This window comes from Musca domestica, unplaced genomic scaffold, assembly GCF_030504385.1.
Source record: "Musca domestica strain aabys unplaced genomic scaffold, Musca_domestica.polishedcontigs.V.1.1 27, whole genome shotgun sequence".
NCBI lineage: Eukaryota > Metazoa > Arthropoda > Insecta > Diptera > Muscidae > Musca > Musca domestica.
Genome location: NW_026712286.1, coordinates 9,127,939 through 9,149,413, shown reverse-complemented (window position 1 = coordinate 9,149,413; position 21,475 = coordinate 9,127,939). Strand labels below are relative to the sequence as shown.

General features: G+C 37.7%; 6 protein-coding genes across 6 annotated transcripts in view; 5 read left to right on the top strand and 1 right to left on the bottom strand.

Annotated features, from left to right (window-relative positions):
- LOC101889232 (lysophospholipid acyltransferase 5) overlaps nt 1–21,475 on the top strand; it is a 451,325-nt gene that overhangs the window by 192,440 nt on the left and 237,410 nt on the right. The gene's annotated exons all lie outside the window — the stretch shown is intronic.
- On the top strand, nt 423–8,596 carry LOC101893193 (mRNA (2'-O-methyladenosine-N(6)-)-methyltransferase). Its single transcript, XM_011293014.3, has 5 exons — nt 423–653; nt 3,393–5,581; nt 5,642–5,767; nt 5,826–5,954; nt 6,030–8,596. The coding sequence occupies exons 2-5, from the start codon at nt 3,426–3,428 to the stop codon at nt 6,844–6,846; spliced, it is 3,228 nt and encodes a 1,075-aa protein (XP_011291316.2). The 5' UTR covers nt 423–653; nt 3,393–3,425; the 3' UTR covers nt 6,847–8,596.
- On the bottom strand, nt 10,141–11,676 carry LOC101890933 (peroxisomal membrane protein PEX14). The gene is made up of 3 exons (XM_005180629.4): nt 11,369–11,676; nt 10,989–11,297; nt 10,141–10,921 (listed from the first exon to the last, which is right to left on the bottom strand). Exons 1-3 carry the CDS (start codon nt 11,474–11,476, stop codon nt 10,484–10,486), a joined length of 855 nt encoding a protein of 284 aa, XP_005180686.1. The 5' UTR covers nt 11,477–11,676; the 3' UTR covers nt 10,141–10,483.
- LOC101890760 (metaxin-2) lies at nt 12,032–13,220 on the top strand. The gene is made up of 2 exons (XM_011293012.3): nt 12,032–12,159; nt 12,244–13,220. The coding sequence occupies exons 1-2, from the start codon at nt 12,088–12,090 to the stop codon at nt 13,042–13,044; spliced, it is 873 nt and encodes a 290-aa protein (XP_011291314.2). The 5' UTR covers nt 12,032–12,087; the 3' UTR covers nt 13,045–13,220.
- Nucleotides 14,026–19,151, top strand: LOC101890590 (E3 ubiquitin-protein ligase mind-bomb). Its single transcript, XM_011293011.3, has 6 exons — nt 14,026–14,761; nt 15,184–15,744; nt 15,803–17,947; nt 18,005–18,274; nt 18,333–18,599; nt 18,667–19,151. Exons 1-6 carry the CDS (start codon nt 14,402–14,404, stop codon nt 18,805–18,807), a joined length of 3,744 nt encoding a protein of 1,247 aa, XP_011291313.1. The 5' UTR covers nt 14,026–14,401; the 3' UTR covers nt 18,808–19,151.
- LOC101890420 (small ribosomal subunit protein mS31) lies at nt 19,574–20,890 on the top strand. Its single transcript, XM_005180626.4, has 2 exons — nt 19,574–19,687; nt 19,749–20,890. The coding sequence occupies exons 1-2, from the start codon at nt 19,650–19,652 to the stop codon at nt 20,860–20,862; spliced, it is 1,152 nt and encodes a 383-aa protein (XP_005180683.1). The 5' UTR covers nt 19,574–19,649; the 3' UTR covers nt 20,863–20,890.

The following is a 21,475-nucleotide window of genomic DNA, read 5'->3' as shown; positions in this document are numbered from 1 at the left end:
AAATATGGATTAATTTCAAAAAACCCCAAACAATACGCCATTGTCGACCATTTTGCCATGCCTCTTTCTTCATCATAACTTTTCGATACGTGATCCCTTTATACAAAGTATTAATAAAATTTACCATTTTCGAAACTTTTACAATTTCCAGAATAAAGAACTATTCAATTCACATTGAACTATTAATTACTATTACTCATTCTAAGTTGATTTCCTATTTTGTATAACTAGTATTTTCATAAAGAAATTTATATGATTTTTTACTAATTTTCACACCATTACATGTATGCACAATGCTATCAAACATTTCCCACATATTTCATGCAACGAACCCCCTTTTACATTGCTGTCATTCTGACGGCGTCATTTACGCAACGCCGTTTCATTCTATAGCACGCCTGAGCAGGATTGTCATGTCGGACGACTTCGTACTACTTCGTATTATCACTTCGGCAAAGACGGATGCAAGGAAATTATTCTGTGAAATTTTTCTTTTTCAACAAGAAATTCACGTAAATTTTTGTCCTGTTGTTGTTTGTTTATCAACAACAGCACTCTAGATGCCTTCGATAAATGTTTTTGTTAACAAGTGTTGCGCGTAAATAAATAATATATTGAATTGAAAACAAACGAAATCGAACGCATAAAACACGGTGAGTTGTGTAAAGCCACCAAGAAAAAATATGTACCGAAAAAAACGAACGAGGAAAAATGCGCTGGCTTGAAAAAGTTTGGAAATTGAATACAATATGTTTTTCCACAAATTATGTGTATGACGAAAGGCATGAATTTATGCAAATATACAAATTTTCATGAAGGAAAAAATCTATATCCAAGTGAAGAAATTCCCAGTGTTTATTTCTTGCAAGTCTTAGCCAATCCCAGTGTGTATCCGCCGAGACACAGCAAAAAAGAAAGTGTAGAGAAATTTCCGATATAAAATATAGTGGCGGGTTTTTATTCTTACAAAGCCATTGAATATTATTGAAATATTGTAAAGAAAATAGAAAAACTTATTATTTATTGGGCAAATGTATGGGTTTTTGGTATTTTATTGGTGGGCCAACTACAATTCATTGTGGTGTAAAAAAAGCGCGCAATTGTGTGACGTAGCCACATCAGGTTGTCTCAACTTGTCTGTGGTGGGGGCTGGGGCCCCTAATGTTGGCGGGCTTTATGTTAATGTGTTTTTTTTTTGTTTCTCATTGTATGGTCTTCGTTTTGTTATGTTATGTTTTTCTCTTTAAATGTGCTCTAATATTAATTTTGGTTTTTTAATATTTTTATTTCTTGTTTTGTCAATTTCCCCTTAGTACTGTTTCGTCAAAACATATTACATTGTTTTTGTTCATATGTTCTTCGTGTTTATTCTATTTTTCGCATTCATTTCTTGTTTCGTATGTTCTCCTCATTTTTGCTTTCTTCAAACAGTTTTTTTTGTACGTACTCTCTCTCTCTCTGCCCACACAAACATTTGTATACCTTTCTTTTTTGCTCATGGTTTGGTTCTCTCGAATGTGTACCTCTTTTTCCCGTTTCAATGAGAAAAAACAAACTCTCCCTTAATTCTTGGGATTTACTTGTTTACATTTTGCCTTTTTGAAAAAGGTTACTTGTTGATTTTCAAGTATTTACCTGTGTGCCTGAAGATTTTATTTCAAACAGGTGTTGAATAAAAAGTATAAAGGAGTGTGTTTTGTAAAATATTCATAAGGAATATTGACTCATCTATATTTGCTATTTTTGTTTTTTATTTTGAACTTAAAAAATATTATCGTAAAATTGAAAAATATTAATATATGTGAAACTTATGAGTATTAAAATAATAGTTAAATATTGGATATTTTGAAATAAACCTTTAAATATTTTGGCAAAAATAATATTTAAAAATTGTCTTTTTACCCAAACTTATGAATTTGAGATAAAAAAAAATTGGACAAAAAATTGGACATGTGTTTTTAATTTTTTTATTATTATTTTTAAAAGTGTGTTAAAAAAAATAACCTTCCTTAAGAGAACCTACACATATTACACCCAGGGGGATACATAGGAATTTACTTATTTATTATGTCACTATTAATTCTCTTTTGAAAATAATTCAAATCTTTTCTTTGACTATCATATCTAGACAATATTTTTTGTGGAGTTTATATATTTATTGTTTTATATCTATAATTTCAATATTTGTAATAAAATCATTATCCAACAAGGAATACCTAAAAACAATTTAAACCAATTTGTGTTTTCTTTGCTAATTTTTTTATAAAATTAAAAACTATATTTTTTTTAATATCGAAGGAAATTGTATTTTTTGTTTTATTTTATTATTATTTGTTTATCCACATTTCCCTCAAAACCCATTTCTTTGTATTTTCGAGACGCAACCAACGTAGTATACCCCACCGTTTGCAATGAATTCTAAAAGACATCTAAAATCATACTTTGGCGTATCAATGATTATAGACTTCTTTTTTCCAACCAAACAACACAGCCCACACTCATATAAACGAAGAGACGATGAGCGAGAATGAAATTCTCGCCAATACGAATGTGGTCGGTCGGTCTCCCCACATTTGCCCCATCCCGCCTCACGAACACAATATACGTAAACACCAACAACAATACAAGTCAAAGAGTAAAAGAACATCTCGACGGCGGTGGGGTCTCGGTTGTCATCACCACAAGAGAAACATTTAAATATGAACTCACTCGAATGTAAAAAATGTGCTCTGTAATAAAGATGTTTTGCAAAACAAAAAAAAAATAATTTTTTTATACCCATATTGATTTTGCAATATTTTGTTTTTTTTTTTTTCCAAAGTCCTAAATACTAAATATCAATTCTCCCATAACTATTTTGCGTGTGCTCCGATAGAATGCCTGGTTTTGACTGGCCGTTGTCTGGCAAACATTGCTGTTTTATGTGGGTTCTGTTGGTTGGCTGCTGTTGTATATGTATGTTTTGGTTTGTTTATTTATTTCCTCATTTTAACAGTTTTTACTCGCATTTTCTTGTTGTTGTTAAAAAAACTTCTCATTTTGTTGTTGTTATTAGTAACACTTTATATTTTTGTTATGATTCGTTTTCCTTTGGAGGTGTCACAAACCGTTTGTGAGTTTTGTTTATTATGAGATGAATGACTAGCAGAGACAGAGAGGGAGAGTAACTTGCAACAGATGTCAAGGATTGACACTTGTCTGTGCTCACAAGACCTAATTTGGCGGCATTTAATCAATTGTCAGTTATTTCTTGATTTTGATTTATGAAATAAAAAACTATTTTTAATTAAAAATAATTACTAAATGTAAAGTATTTCAAGAATATTATTTTTAATATAAGCCTGTAAATGAACTAATACATTAAAATAATAAGTCAATCTCTTTATTTCCAGGATAACATATAGCCAGTAGTTGTGTCCGAGAATATGGCAGCTAACAATAATCTACACAATCTGCATAGTATGCATCTGCATGCAACACCCCAACAGACCACTGCTGGCATGTCGTCCTCCTCCATGACACCCGGCGTCATTGGTGGCGGTGTTGGCTGTTTGATGCCACAAAGTGTTATTGCTTCAACGGGCACAGTTAGCCCCATGGTAACACACATGCCAAATATGACACCAGCACAAAATACCATTAGTAGTAATAATCAAAGCGCCTGGGATCAGTTGACAGCATCAACCCACAATACAACAATTGCTGCGACCACAACAAATCTTCAACATTCATTACTGGGCAACGCAGGGGGAATTATTGGCAGTACAGCTCAGTCCCACATGACAACTTCAACGAACATAACAGCTCCCACGGCAGGAGTAGGTATAATTGGTGGTACCAGCAACATAACACCTACCACATCTACACTAACCTCACTAATACAACCCGAAACAACAAATGCCGCGCCGGCTAATCTTAATCCAGGAATTGGAGTTAATACCAACAACATTACCGGTGTTGGTAATAGCAATATAATGACCAGCCTAATAACGGGAGCCAACTCACCAGCTGGTCCAAGCTGTTCATCACCCTCGACACCCATTAAATCAGGACCCAATCCAATGGAACAAATAATGGCCCACACTCCCCAAGGTGGACCACCGCCCATGTACACGGCCGGCGGCGGCTATGGTGAAGAACTTACCGCCGAGTTGGTTGTCCAAGGTTGGCGTAAATTTTGGTCGAAACGTGAAAATCGCCCCTACTACTGGAACAAAATAACCGGGGAATCACTTTGGGAAATGCCTGGTGCAAGACCCTTTGATCCTCTCACCGATCCCCTGGGCATATCACATGGTGGTCAAATGCCACCACATCCCCATGGTCATATGCAACAACAGCTACCCCCGGGACATCATCAGCAACATCATAACTTAAAGCGAAGACCCTCAGATGATATGCACATGCATGGTGGTCATGGCCATCAGCAGCCTCCAATGAAGAAGTTTGTCTTGGCCGGTCCATGGGATCTTGAAGTTTGCACAAATGCCGTTATTGTGGAAAGGCCACCCACTTTATTGCCCCAGCCACATCCAGAAATAGAAGCGCTGCGCGCAGCCTATACCATGAAATTGGTGAAAACCTATGAAGATCTCTGTATGCGCAGAGAAAACATAAAAGCCCCAAAAGACTCCTTTAACCGCTGGCTAATGGAACGCAAAGTCATTGATACGGGATGTGATCCTCTGTTGCCGAGCAATTGTATACCCGAAATATCGCCATCTATGTATCGCGAAATTATGACCGACATTCCCATTAAAATTGTCAAACCCAAATTTACCGGGGATGCTCGTAAGCAGTTGTCTAGATATGCCGAGGCGGCCAAGAACATCATCGAATCGCGTTCAGCACCGGCCGAATCGAAAAAAGTGGTCAAATGGAATGTGGAGGATACCTTCCAATGGCTACGGCGCACAGTGGGCGCCAGTTATGAAGATTTTCAAGATCGTCTGGCCCATCTCCGGAGGCAGTGTGAACCACATTTGACGGAAACGGTTAAGGGATCTGTGGAGGCACTGTGTGCCAAAATATATCACCTTTCCGCAGAACATGCACGCAAGATACGTGAAAGACATTTGGCTCTCTTAAAAGAACATGGTATCCCCGAACCAACACCACCACCTCCACCACCACATTTGAAAAAGGTCTGGTGTTATCCGATACAGTTTGCGGTGCCCTCGCCACGTATGCCGGCAATTGAATATGTCCAGGATCGAGATCACATGATTATTAAATATACGCCCACAACGCTTAATCAACCCGATGCTCAATATATAAATCTAACCCATTTGCAAAAATTGGAACAATTGTATCGTTACAATTGTTTCGATGACAAGAAATTCGATTTGTTCATAGGACGTGTTTGGTGTCTCCTGAAGCGGTATCAGACATTTTTGGGCAATGTTCTGAATTCATCGCAGGAAGCTGAACTGACACAGGCCTCATTGCCCACACCGGTGTTTGAGTGTTTGCATCGACATTTCGGTGTGACCTTTGAGTGCTTCGCTTCACCATTCAATTCATATTTTCGGCAATATTGTTCGGCCTTTGCCGATACCGATGCCTATTTTGGCTCAAGAGGGTAAGTGGGGGTTGCTTAACTTGTGTGTAAATTGGTTAAGTAATTTTTATTTCATTCCAGGCCCTTTCTGGACTTTAAGCCTGTATCGGGATCCTTTCAAGTTAATCCTCCACATTGTGAGGAATTAATTGATGCTGCTCTACAGCATGTGGATAAATTGCTTTCAGAGTCTATGGAACCATTAAGGTGGGTGTTTGTTTTCTTAGGTTGTTTAAATGATGTACTAACTTCATTATCGTTTTAGCTTTATTATTTTCTTGCCCGAATGGAAGAGCATTGCCAAATTGGAAGAGAACATTTATAAACGCCGTTCAATGGTGGTTTTGGGTATGGCCCATGAATATCGTCATGGCTATCAGCATATTATACCAAAGTAAGGGCAATTTGCTTATTTGTTGGTTTATTTAAATTTAATTGAAATTTTTGTTTTGTTTTTTTTTTTTTACAGAACCGATGTCAGTGTAAAATGTATGCAGGGTACCCAGGTGGTGTGGCTGCAAAACAGTGCCGGCCATGCCCGTTGGGGTCCCAATGAAAATCGTGTTGAAGCCTTGCGTGAGGCATTCCGACCCCAGAGAGATCGCGAGCGTGAACGTGAACGCCAACAAAAGGCGGAAAATGCCGCCAATGCATCATCGTCATCCACAACACAACCCTCAACATCGTCTCAGGGATCCTCTAGCAATAGCAGTTCATCATCAGCATCATCATCGTCCGGCCTGGGCCACTCATCATCAGCTTCCACAATGTCTAGTGGTTCATCGACGCCACAACATCAACAAATCTATACGACAAGCAATACCACTATGGGATTTTCACCCTCACCACACAACACCCTGTCGAACAGTGCGGCAACAACACCCACCTGCATGGCCTCGCCATCAGGTGCCTCCACCTCAAGTGGCATATCATCGATTAGCAGTAGTTATGGCGGTGGTGCTGGCATGTCGCCCTCCCACTTATCACCGCATACACCACCCTCGAATTATCATGCCTCCGCATCGCCGGCCTTAAGTTTACAGAGTGATTGTTCGTCGCCAACATCTTCGACATCATTGTCGCCGGCACCGCTGCTGGAACATGCCGCCACCACATCGGCTAATGTCTCTATTACGGCAACAGCGGCTGCCACCTCCGTTTCGGGTACATCAGCAGCAGCGGCTGCTGCCTTTGCCTCACTGGTAAGCGGCAATTCAAGTTCTGTAGCTCCAGGTGGAGCCATAACAACTACAGCTGCTCAATCGGTAATCAATTCGGCGGTTTAAAGATAAGGAATAGGAGTAAAGGAAAAATGGAGATCTATTTTTTATTACTATTTTTTTTTTATTAAAAAAAACTTCTACTTAAACTAAGAATAATGGAGAGAGAGGCATAAGGAATAGCATGACATAGAAGAGGAGAGGGAGTTTTGAGCCACGATGTTTTTGAAACGTAGCTATGATTTGATGTAGATTCTAAACATCGTTTACTGGGTTTTGAAATGTCTACAATTCTCAATTCTTAAATGAAATACAATTTTTGTTGAATATGGAAATTGTATCGAAGACATTTATGTCATTTCCTTGAACTGTTTAATGCAGATTTTCAAATATTTTATGGATATTTCGGTTGAAATTGGAAAATTTGTTGAATATGGAAATTGTATGAAAGACGTTTATGTCATTTCCTTGAACTGTTTAATGCAGATTTTCAAATATTTCATGAATATTTCGGTTGGAATTGGAAACAACCAGTTACAAACTCAAGAAAGGTTTATTTTAAAATGCTGGGTAAAAGTAGTTTCGTTGTTCATTCTGTCTGAGAAAGAAAATCAAGACCGAAAACTCAACACCATTTTTAATCTTGGAGTGAAAATATTTGTTGATATTAAAATAGCTTCCCCCTCTCGCTGTTGTCTGCTTTCCTTTTCCTCCATTCTTTGTGCTACAACTAAGAATTTGCCCTATATATGAGAATATTTCATTTTGTATATATTATTTGTTTAAAAACTATATATTTTTTAGAGATTTTCTTCTGCTTAGCTATTTTAAACCAGGAAAGTTTGAGTAAAACTTTAAAAATCACACAACATCTAACTTTTACAAAAAAAAAAATCCACTTTATAAGAAACATAAAAACTGAAATTTCTAATTTTAAGGCAAAGGTCAAGAGATGAAATCATCAAAGATTTGTGGCAATTTTTTTTAATTATGATTTACAAATTTTTTTAATATAGACATTTAGTTATTTATAAGTTATTAACGTTTTCTTTTTTTTATAAAACTAAATTTAATTTATTACTACAACAACAACAACAAAAAACACTATTAAGATATACTAAATGTATAAGATTTTTGCATTGACATTTCATCAACATCATTAAAAAAACAAACGCTCATTTCAATGTACAAAAAACAAAAAGGAAACAGAAACTAAATTATAATATTGTTAACCTTCAAGCTGACAAAACAACATCCACATCATCTATCCACATTAAAAAGAAAAAAAAAAACAAATTTAGCTAAAACAAAATCAAGACTATTATTCACATTTTAAATTTCAATACGAATTTTTAGAAAAATATCTCTTACAAACAAAATAAATAAATTACAAATAAAACTAATTCCAACACACACCACCCCTAAAACTCCCCTACCAACCAAGCAAACACTCTCACACACCCTCCACCCCCCAAAAACATTTTATTAGCAAAATTGTAAAAGTAATTGGTATATAATAAATAAATCTCAAACACACACAAACTATATGCGATATTTAAACAAAGCTTGTCCAAGGATTTAAATATAGCAAAAATGTTCTACTTTTAAAAACCGTTTAATAATCTACCACCCCACAAAATAAAATTAATTTTATAAAAAAAAAAAATCATTAATTTTGTTGACATATTCATATTCATCCAACCACCATTTACCACCCCCAAGCCTCAATGGTCATAATTAGAAAAAATAATAAAAAAATCGGAATATTACAAAACGAAATCCTAACTTTTTTTGTTAAACTATAAAAATAATTCAATATTTGAAAAATACACAAATAAAGAAATTGTAGTTGAAAAGCAAAAAAACAAGAATGAGTTTCTTTTTCAGGAACATGGGAGGATTTTTCCTAAGGTAAAAAAGGGGAGATTTTATAATTTCCTAAAAAAAACAAATAAAAAAGCTGTAAGTTCGGCCGGGTCGAGCCCTCCACCATTTGGAACGAATGTGGTAAGTCTCAAAAACAATAAAATCCGCTAAAAATTCTGTTAAAATCTTAAAAATACCGAATGTAGCTTTTATATTAGGGTCTATACGACGATATGATGGACCTGCATAGGTAACATTTGTAATAAGCCATGCGAAACTTAAACAAAAAATCGGTGAATAATGTCGTTAAAATCATCAAAATACCGAATATCGGGGGGCTATACGAAGACATGGACCTGCACAGACAATCTCCTGTCATAGGCTGTAGTATCCATTACGAACTTCAAATACCAAATTTAAACAGTTCCGGTGAATAATGTCGCTTAAATCATCAAAATACCGAATATCGGGAGATATCGTTATATGGGGGCTATACGAAGACGTGGACATGCACAGACAATCTCCTGTCATAGGCTGTAGCATCCATTACGAACATCAAATACCAAAATTGAAACAATTCCGGTGAATAATGTTGTTAAAATCATCAAAATACCGAATATCGGGATATATCGTTATATGGGGGCTATACCAAAACGTGGACCTACATGGCTCATTTTCAATAACAAAAGTTCTGCAGACATAATATACATTTGAGTAAAATTTTATCAATCTACTTCAATTCGTTCGGAAGCTAGAGTGATTTCCACAGACGGACGGACGGAATGACAAACTTAATATACCCTCCATGCCATTGTGGAGGGTATAACAAGACAAAATTTTGGACATAAGATTTGGACTCAGATTAGTATTTAAATTCTATTGCAAATAGAATTAAGAATACAGGGTGAGATAAAAAACTGCAACAAAGTCAAAAGTCATAATTTTTACATTTTTTTTAAATTTCATTGAATGAAAGCATTGGTCACTTTTGGCACGAATTATGGCCTTCATGGCCAATGATACCGTCACACGTTGTCCGAATATTGCTCTGCGGTATTTTGGCCCATTCTCAGCAAAATGCTTTAGTACGCTTGTAAACAATGTAATGAGCTGTCACTGGCATAATTTTAACAGCTGTCGGACGAGTGGCCTAGGAATGACAGAAGTCTGAAAGTGGTTGCAGTTTTTTCATCTCACCCTGTACATGGAATTATTGCTCTGTTTCAGAGCCTGCAAGAATATAACAATGTTATCAGGATAACCGATTTTTGATGTATCGGAAACTAGTAGATTCTTGCAGGTTCTGGAATAGGACATATTATGAAAAAATCTAATATTTTGATGCTGATATATCTTCGTTTATGGCCAATTGGAGAGAGTGGCAAATTTTTCAAAATAATACCCATATGCTCAGGTATATTAACTTAAAACTTAATATACAAAAAATACAAACATTTCTAAATTTGAAACAAAAATTAAAAAAAAAAAATCAAATTTTTACAAAAAAATGGAAATATATTTCTAATTTTTTTTTGTTTCTACACAAAAAAATTATGATGAAAATTCAATTACATTCACTCAAAGTAAACAAAAAAAATACAAACATACATACATACAAAACATGATTAGATTAAAAAGATAATCCGTCTATCATCACTGCTGTATATTGCCAAAATTTTATCAAATCCTTATCTACATATACTTTTAAAAAACAAAAGTAAGCAATTTGATCATCTTTTCGCTTTTTTTATATAGATAGCATCTTTCACTTTTTTCACATAGTTTATGCATATTATTTCATTAGTATGCCACACCGACACGCACATATGCCTTTGTTTTACATAATTTCTAAACTGGAATCACTGTTTTTGGTAACCACTTCAGTTTCCGATGAACCCGAACCGGAACCAACATCATCTGGTTTATCATTATCATCCGATTGGCTATCTTTGTGGCGTCGCAAATGATGCGGCGATGACGAGGATAATTGCCAGGCTGGTATGGAAGCTGGGCCGGCCGTTACCAAGGGTGAGGCAAATTGTTTGCGATTTAGCAGCAGTCCCTTAATAGCCTCTAAATCACTTTTGAATTGATTAAATTCACGCATAAACTGTTGTGTTTGATCACGTTGTTCACGGGCCAATGACTCCTTGACTTGGCTCAATTCCGTTTTAACTTCGCCTAAACGTGTGTCCACCTTTTTGTCTATATCCGCCAGGGCATCATCTGTGGATTTCTTCTTCTTTGAGCCAAAAAGAAAGGGTTCCAGAAATTTCTAAAACACACAAACACAAATACATTATAAAAATATAAACAAAACCCATTTACCATATCCTGCGCACCTTCCAAAAAGCATATATGGCATAGGCCACACCACCCAGCAAAGCCATGGAGTGTAAAATCTCCTTAATGCGACCCAATGCCGTTTGTGGTGCAGGTTGCAGTGCCAATTGGGCATGAGTCTGGGTGGCATTGATACCCATATTTATAACGGTTGGAGCATTTGGATCCTGGCTAAAGACCCCAGCCCTTTCACAGGCAATTTGTATTTCTTTTTCGGTGAGACCTTTGGACCTCAGAAATTGCTGTTTCTGCACCAACGTAGTGTGTCGTACTTTGGCATTTTGTAGGAAGTTAATAGCCGTTGTTATCTACAAAATACAGATTAAGCAATTAAACAAATGGTAGATTAGTGTCTGATATCCGAATAGAAGCCACCTACCAATGGCTCACGCACTGGCATGGAATCATTCATGCCTGGTGTCGTTGTTTCATTTCCATCCCCTACGGTTATGACTGCAGTATCTCCGGTATCTGTGTTGTTGGACATGTTTAGTTCTACTGCAATTCTAATTTTTGTCTTTATTTGAGATCAACAAAAACAAAACCCTTCTGTCGCTGCTTTGTCCTTATCTCTGACGTTTTCTTTCTTTTTTAATATAATTCAATGTAGTTTTTTTTTTGTGTATTTACGTCTCCTCTCCACCTTGGCTAACGTTATATTTGTTTTAGTTGACAGAGATGTGCCGACGCATACCGAGAGAGAGAGAAAGCTAAAACAGATTACAAAGCTCCTATTGAAAAACTGTAGGCGTGCATTTTCAGTCTGAGACAGCTGATATCTGTGATTCACTTCGAAATGTTAAACCCAAAAGTTGTATATCGAGGGCATTTTGACGTAAAGATATTTTTTGTTTATTAATATTAGCACAATTAAAATTATACAATTAAAATTAAAAAAAAGGTTAATTTTTTTGTTTTATTATTTGACGAGTTGCTTTTTTATATAAACCATTTAATGTAAATGTAGTGTGGCAATCCTCCACAATTGTAATTTTTATGTCTCAAAATATATCGATAACCAAATATAGCGAAAACATTTGTTTACTATCAAATACGACAAGTCTGGCAACATTATCGCCTGGAGCTCACGTCATTTATATGTCATATTTTTTTATTTTGTTCTCAAAATCACAACAGAGAGAGGCAAGTTCGTGCGTGAGAAACAATTGTGTAAGCATAGCATTATTAATAAAATAGACGATCAAATTAAATTTAACTAAAAACATTTACAATAAATGTGCGTCTATAATGCAGAAATCACAAGTACTTATCGAATATAATACCAAGGACAAAATGAGCGAACCATGGCCAGAAAACCCCCTGCCCACACTCTATCAACCCTACGAAGCTGAACAGATTTTGCTGTATGAAAATTCCAGTTGTTTGGCCGTCAAGGCATACCTCAAGATGTGCAATCTTCCCTTCGAGGTGAGATCCTGCGCCAATGCTGAGTTTATGTCACCAGGCGGTCGCATGACCAAATTGCCGGTGCTACAGGTGGGGGCATTTGTGTTTGCCGAATTTGAACCTATCGTCAACTTTGTTGAACACCAAAGCTCTGCCATTGGCCAGTGGTTGGATGAGGACGAGAAATCGGAAATGCGTACTTATGTCTCGTTGACGGAAAACATATTCACCATGGCTGAAATCTATATTAGTTTTATGGTAGATCGTGTCTACAACGAAGTGACTGCTCCCCGCAATGGCTGTGTCTTTCCATGGCCATTGAATAAAATACAAAATGCCTCAAAGAAACGACAAGCAAAGAAACTCCTGAAAGTCTACCTATGGGACAATATGGAAATCGAAGATGTCATGGAAAAGGTGGAAAAATGTTGTGAAACCCTAAACCTTAAGCTCAAGGAACGTGATGGTCCCTTCTTCTATGGCGAACAGCCATGTGAATTGGATGCCATTGTCTTTGGACATCTGTTCTCGGTACTTACAATCAATCTACCCAATATGGCATTAGCACAAAGTGTACAAAAGTTCAAGTCGTTGGTACAATTTTGCCGTTTCATCGATGAGAAATATTTCCAAACAAAATCTGTATAAATGTTAAATATATTAATATACCATAATATGTTTGTCACCGTGTGCTTGTTAATCCAGTCATTACAATAGTAAGAAATTGTTTTCAAATGCTTTTTAAGTTAAATTTTCTGTGTAAACTTAAAGGAAAATACTGAACAAATTTATTCTTTATAATAAATCTTAAGTGAAAGACAAAATGCAAATGATTATTTGTCTGGGCTGCCACGAATATTCACTAAAATCACTTAAAGGTGGAATGAAGAAGCGACCATAGTGGGGGAAAGGGTCACATAGATGGGTAAAAAACTTCCCCAACTTTATTTGGCGTCATTGTACGCTGTAATTTCAGAAGGAAAAACATTTTACCAAGGGGACCAATATAAATAAACCTTAATTTGTATGTTATTTTTAATAGTACGTTACTTAATGTCTTTTCCCATATTGATATTTTTTATACGCTATCATTTCTTGTCGTTCTATATTTTTTTTTTTTTTATTACTGTTTAGATTTCTACTTTTAAGAACATAACTCTTGATGAAGCACTTATTAGTTTTCTTTTTTTCTATTTATCTCCTTAGACTATGATGCCTTAATATGATTAAATTTAAGTAAATCAAGCTACATGAGCCATGTTTGATAATTTTTGTTTCTGAGGGTGTACCACATTATTTTACTTTTGACAGATTTCCCCCCCAAAAGAATAAAGTAGTGTACACATTATGGATCATATTATCATCCTTGATGAAAATGATCAAATTTTGGCGAGAGAGACAACAAATCAATCATATATTCGATTTATTTTACATTAATCGATAAAATATCTTTTTCACAGATCAATTATTAATTATTTAATTTATATTTTTATATAAAATTATAATATTTCCCCATTTTTGCTTTATTTTCCCTCAAAACAAAAGGTTTCCTTGCTCTCAGAGAGTGCTTCGCTCATAGTAGGGTTAAACACATCGCCACCCATGAATTATCTGACGGCGTTGCATAATTTTTCCAGTACGACTCTTAACTTTAGACTTCTCGGTAGGAATTTCACAAATCACAGTTTTTCTTTTTTAAAAAACGAATAAATCAATTCCAACTAATATCTTCCGTACGAGAAAAATAGCACACAATTATCCAGGACTCAAGAAATTAAAAAAGTGTGATTATTTTCCATTGAAATAAGCGAAATTTCCAGAGAGAAATTTTTTACAAAGAAACCAATTGCATTTTTTTCTCATCGACAAACGCACACACAACGAAAGCTGCAAACGCACATACGTACGTACACAAACGTCCAAGAAACAAAAAAAAAAGTGAAGAAGAAATCCAAATTGTTTCTCTTGTCAACGTCTGCAATTGACTTCCATAAATTAAAATTTAATGGATTGTGGTGCAGCATCTGCTGCTGGTAAGGATGTTGGCACAGGAGCAAGCACAACTTTGTCAGTAGCAGGCAGTTCATCATCATCTGTTGTTGGTGCGGTCGGCGGTGGCGGCGGCGGAGGTGCAGCAGTAGCATCAGCCTCGATTAGTGGTAGTGCTTCATCTGTTACAGGAGCAGTGGGTGGGGCAACGGGAGTGGTTGCAACAGCTCATGGCACAGCGTCGGTCAGGGGACAAGCACAAACAGCTGGTAGTTCTGCGGGAAATGGCAGCATTGTAAATCGTCAGTCTCGTTTTGCCATGGAGGGTGTTGGAGCCAGGGTAATCCGTGGTCCCGATTGGAAATGGGGTAAACAGGTGAGTGTTGAATGGCCATAGTTAAAATCTGCTGTTTTTAACACACTAACACGATAAATGTTTGTTCATTGCCTGCCTATTGACCTCTTGGTGACACATCTTGTTGTGTGAACATTTGGCTGATTGAAAGTAATTGAATTTATTGCTCGCTTTGAAAACACTTCGACTACAAAACCTATTGTTTTTCGAAACCCAATAACCAAGTGAATGATCTCAGAACAAGACGTAGACACCCTTCTAATGAATGCATGGTTTAAAATTAAAAACTTCTAATACATATTTCCGGTTCTGCGAGACATGAAAGGGGAGGGGGTTTAGGCGTATGCGGTTAAGTTATACAATCTATTTTTTAATATATTCAACAACTTTACTTCCTTCCATAGACCATAAAAAAAATTATTCATGTTTTATTTCTGTTACAGGATGGTGGCGAGGGTCATGTTGGCACCGTACGCAACTTCGAATCATCCGAAGAGGTTGTCGTTGTATGGGACAACGGCACGGCTGCGAATTATCGTTGCGCCGGCGCTTACGATTTACGCATTTTGGACAGTGCCCCGACAGGCATTAAACACGATGGCACCATGTGTGACACATGTCGACAGCAGCCGATTTTCGGCATACGTTGGAAATGTGCCGAATGTGTCAACTATGATTTATGTTCGATTTGTTATCATGGTGATAAACATCATTTGCGCCACCGTTTCTATCGCATATCAACACCTGGTGGAGAACGTACCATGTTGGAGCCCAGGCGTAAATCGAAAAAAGTAGCTGTACGTGGTATATTTCCGGGAGCTCGGGTGGTACGTGGTGTCGACTGGCAATGGGAGGATCAGGATGGTGGTGTTGGCCGTCGTGGCAAGGTGAATGAAGTACAAGATTGGTCCTCGGCCTCACCACGCTCCGCTGCCTATGTGGTGTGGGATAATGGAGCCAAGAATTTGTATCGGGTTGGCTTTGAGGGCATGGCTGATTTGAAGGTAAGAGAACACAGTAAATTTGTTGAAATGTTTTCTAAAATTGCCTTTAAAATTGCAGGTCGTAAATGATGCCAAAGGTAATACGGTTTATCGTGACCACCTGCCATTGCTGGGAGAAAATGGTCCCGGCAAGGGACCTCATGGCTTTCAAATTGGTGACAAAGTCACCGTGGATTTGGATCTGGAAATTGTGCAATCTTTGCAACATGGCCATGGCGGTTGGACTGATGGCATGTTTGAGTGTCTTAACAACGTGGGCATGGTTGTAGGCATTGATGAAGATCATGACATTGTTGTTGGATACAATTCGGGCAACCGTTGGACCTTTAATCCAGCCGTACTCACCAAGGTCTCATCACCTAGTGCAGCTCCTCCTGAATTTCAAGTGGGTGATATTGTTAAAATCTGCTCAGATGTCGAGAGCATTAAACAATTGCAAAGAGGCCATGGTGAATGGGCTGATGCCATGCAATTAACACTGGGTAAGGTGGGAAGAGTGCAACAAGTATATCATGACAATGACCTCAAGGTGGAGGTGGGCAACACCTCATGGACCTATAATCCGCTGGCTGTGACCAAGGTGGCCTCGGCAAATGCTGCCGACGGCAGTTGTGTACCGGTAATTTCCAGTGGTGAACGTCTATCGGCCATATTAAAGAAATTGTTTGAGCCAAGTGTTTCCGGTGATGCCACCGAGGAATTTGTGAAAGCGGCAGCCAACGGATATGCTGCCCGCTGCGAGGAGTATTTGACAGGCAACATACAAAATGCCAGCAGCTCTTCGTCTCTGGCCGGATCACAAAATGGTGGAGCAGCTGGCAGCAGCAGTTCAGGTTCGGCGGCCAGCACAATTGCCGATGTCAATGGGGTATTTGCGGGCCACACAGCCCTCCAGGCTGCCAGCCAAAATGGTCACATTGAAGTCATACAAGTTTTGCTACGCCACAATGTTGATGTGGAAATTGAAGACAAAGATGGTGATAGGGCCGTACATCATGCGGCGTTTGGTGATGAACCAGCTGTCATAGAACTGCTCTCTAAAGCTGGAGCTGATTTGAATGCCCGCAACAAGCGTAGACAAACGGCCTTGCACATTGCCGTCAACAAGGGTCACTTAAATGTGGTGAAAACTTTGCTGAGTTTGGGTTCGCATCCCAGTTTGCAGGATTCCGAGGGTGACACACCCCTGCATGATGCCATTTCCAAGGAAAATGACGAAATGTTAAGTTTATTGCTCGACTACGGGGCTGATATCACCTTGACCAATAACAATGGCTTTAATGCCTTGCATCATGCCTCTTTGAAGGGCAATCCGAGTGCAATGAAGATCTTACTTACCAAAACCAATCGCCCTTGGATAGTGGAGGAGAAAAAGGATGACGGCTATACAGCCTTACATTTGGCAGCTCTCAACAATCATGTTGAAATTGCGGAATTGCTGGTCCACAGTGGCAAAGCCAATATGGATAGGCAAAATGTTAACCTACAAACGGCCTTACATTTGGCCGTCGAACGCCAACATGTGCAAATTGTCAAATTATTGGTACAGGAAGGAGCCAATCTAAACATTCCCGATAAAGATGGTGATACGCCATTGCACGAGGCCCTAAGACATCACACTTTATCCCAATTGAAACAATTGCAGGATGTCGAAGGATTTGGCAAACTGCTAATGGGACTGCGTAATCCCAACAACAAAAAGGCTTCGGCTTCAATTGCATGCTTTTTGGCTGCCAATGGAGCTGATTTGACGCTGAAGAATCGTAAACTGCAAACTCCCTTGGATTTGTGTCCCGATCCGAATCTCTGCAAAACTTTGGTTAAGTGTTATAATGAACGTAAAACTGATGATTCCGAATTGCCGGGTAATGTGGCTGGTACCAGCTCAAGAGCCAGGGCTGCGGGTAGCAGGCCCTTGTCGGCTGTTGATACTATTGGGGGTGTTGGTGGAGTCAGTGGAGGTGGTCTACATGCATCTTCGTCCACCCAATTGCCGTTACATGTTGTGGCCTCAGGCTCAAATAATACGGCGGCAGCTGCATCAGGTGGTGGTGGCGGTGGTCTTAGCACAATGCCCCAGGATTTGTCGCAATCTCTTAACTTTACAACTTCTACCACAAATGCAAATGATGCCAGCAACAATGCTTCCACATTAGATGAATGCTTCCTATGTTCCGATTACAAAAGAGATACGGTGTTTAAGGTAGGTTTTGGGTAAGCGTTTTGAAATATAGAATTCTAATGCAGTTTTATTTCACAGCCCTGTGGTCATGTCTGCTGTTGCGATAATTGTGCTCCGCGCGTTAAAAAATGTCTTATTTGCCGGGAAGCGGTCGCTTCACGTGAAAAAATCGATGAGTGTTTGGTATGCTCTGATCGTAGAGCTTCAGTATTCTTTAAACCCTGTGGCCACATGGTGGCCTGTGCCAACTGTTCGAGTCTCATGAAGAAATGTGTACTGTGTCGTACACAAATTGAGGAAATGATGCCTTATTCACTATGCTGTGGCGGCGAAGGAAGCATTGAGAAGGTTTGTGCATTAATGTTTAGATTGTGGAACAATTTTGTAGGGATTTTCAATTTTGCAGGTTCAAAATCACAATATCCATCATGAAAATGAGAAACCGCAGAGCAGCATATTAGTTAGTGGCATTAACACATCGGGCCATGGAGTGGCAATGAACAACACGGTTACGACCACACCGAATGGTTTGAATGCCCAAGTCCAGTCGCAGAATAATTTACTGGCTGCTAGCAATAATGCCAACAGTGTTTTAATGGCACCATCTAACGTTAACAACTTCCAGGATGATGTGCAAAAATTGAAACAACAGTTACAGGACATTAAGGAACAGGTGAGTAATGCTGGAATAGGTCTGTGAGGCTTTTATAAAATGTGAATGTTACTTCTTTTTTTTTCAGACCATGTGTCCGGTTTGTTTTGATCGCATGAAGAATATGGTTTTCCTTTGCGGCCATGGCACATGTCAGAATTGTGGCGATCAAATCGATGGCTGTCCCATTTGTCGTAAAACTGTGGAGAAACGTATTTTATTATTTTAAAATGACAATATTTTTAAACTCTTGTTTGTCTCTCTTACTCTCCTCTCTTAACCTGCCTTGTTCTCATCCTAATTTGCTGCATTTCACATTATGAAAAAAAGATAAATTGGTAAATAATTCAAAAATATTTACTAATATTTGCCTTTAATAATTTTATTTGCCTTATTCCATTTTGTTATATCCTGCCCAGTTTCGGGTGGGATATATATTTATATCCTTTCACACATCCCCATTTACATTAGTACATATAATTTATATATGTAATTATACACTCGATATATATTAAATCGCACTAAAAAATATTCACAATTATATTTTATATTAAAAAAATAAAATTGAAAAAAGAATTAAATATTGCTAAATTTACTTGGGGCTAATATTCCATTGCGTTGTGCTTAACCGGCGAGAATCTAATATTTTTTTAGTATCGTAGTTACATTCATTCAGGTTGTAAAATTTATTTACAATACAATGAGCTGTTACTTCATATTTTTTGGTATCATTGAATTCAATATTAATCTTAATTAAAACATCTAAAGCAGCGGAAAGCAATCATCAATTGTCTGGGAGAAAATCTGAAGAAAAATGTATTTTTGAATACAAATCATAGTTTTGAAATATAATAAACAGACAACAATTCAATTTTGAAATGTTATTACAATTGAAAGCACTGATTTCTGCAAGGCTACGCCTACGTTACGTATTTACTAACTCTCAATCAAAGAGAAACAGCTGTTATTGTCAATTACCCAAAAACGATTTTTAGATCCCTATTTTTGCTCGCATGGATTCATGTAATTGGGGGACATATCTCTTAAGTTTTTATTAAAAAATCAATTAAAATGTTGTATTTACGTAAAACCCAAGAGCTGACCATAAGGTATTTTATAAAATTCCTCAATTTTCCTCAAAACATCTCACATTTAAATTGAAAATTGCAGGAATCTGGCTGCACGTTTCCTGGCCGGTACTCGCAACTATAGTCGAGATTACGACTCATCAGACGATGAAAAAGAACCCAAGAAATCCAAAGCTAAAAAAGAGAAGTCCCCCACGACGCCAGCTGCCGAAGAGTCCGCATCGTCCAAGCTGAACCGTTTGTTGGCTTCCATGCAAACCGAGGATCACATGAATTTGAATAAAAACTATGATGTTGTTCCCAAACCTGGTGATGCCAATAAGAAAAAGAAACAACAAGTTAAGCAACAAGCTGAGTCTAAGGATATTTTTACAGCAGCTAAGCGTGTAGCTTCGCTGTTGGGGGAGGAGAATAAACAAAAAACCGAATCGGAATTATTGGCTAAGCTGTTGGGAGGAAAGCCTGCGGCAGCATCTGGTGCAGAGGGCGAAAAATCATCTGAATCCGATGTAAGCTTGAGCGACTTGATTGTGGGCATGAAAATCGATCGTCGCCAGAATCAAAAGGAATCCGCGCCTACACGCAGTGAATATGTTCGTCGTTCCATTGCCGCCAAGGGTAGTCAAAAACAGCAGTATCGCAAAGATGGAGGTAGTTCGAAGGATAAGCGCCCTGCCCAGCGTCCTCGAGAAGCCGCCACCTACACTGGAAGTGTTAATCTGTTTGGTGGAGAACCTTTGGGTATCTTTACTGATCCCGCACAACTTAAGGAATCTGCAGATCTTTTGCCCACTTGGTCGTATTTGCAAGAACAATCACTGAAACTGCAAGTAAGCCATCCACCCAATAATTATTTCGATAAATTGGCCTTGTGGACGGAGCAGGGTAAAGTGTGGCGTTTCCCCATAGACAATGAACAAGATTGGTCGGCGGAAAAGGATGTGGACTTTTCGGAACACATCTTTTTGGAGCAGCATTTAGAGGGATGGTGTCCCACACGTGGTCCCATACGCCATTTCATGGAGTTGGTATGTGTGGGTCTGTCCAAGAATCCCTATCTAACGGCCCAAGAAAAGAAGGATCACATTTTGTGGTATCGTGATTATTTCGAAACGAAAAAGTATATTTTGAAGGATATAATAGCTGAAGATGCTAAAGCATCAGCTGTTAAGGATACCAAACAGGTTGAGGCGTAATTGTTGAGTAAAATGTATTTGTTTTTTGTTACGATGGAATAAATTACAACAAAAAAAACATTTTTTATAAAAATTATTGGGAAATTTTTGGTTTAGGTTTAGTTCCTATGATTATATTTATTTTTTTACCGCTAAATCTATAAGCGTCTCTAAAAAAATGTTGTTAGTCCTGAGAATAGGCCTTGTCCTGAAATGTTTTCTTTAAAGATGAAGGGATGGTCTTTTGAAGCGAATTTAAGTTTTAGCCTATTAACAGATTCCAACACAGTCTATCTGGTATGCTCTCCTCCCAAAATACGAGAAAATACCTTTTGTATGTTTGTCATGATACCAAAGAAAGATGTATCGGTATTTACTGATTTTTAAAGTTGCATATTGGGAAGGGTATATATTTCTTTAGCAAAGAAATTATATCTCTAAAATCCTTCAAAGGGCAATATTATCGGCTAGTGGTCCGTAAGCCAAAAATTAAATTCTCTCTTAATTTGGTAAGTCGCATTTGGTAGCCATCAATTTGGTGTTAAAAGTGCTTCTTTACATCTCTCATAGTCTCTTCCAATTAAATCTGATTTGCAATGTTTTTGGCAATTTTAGAATTGAAATTAGAAACGGT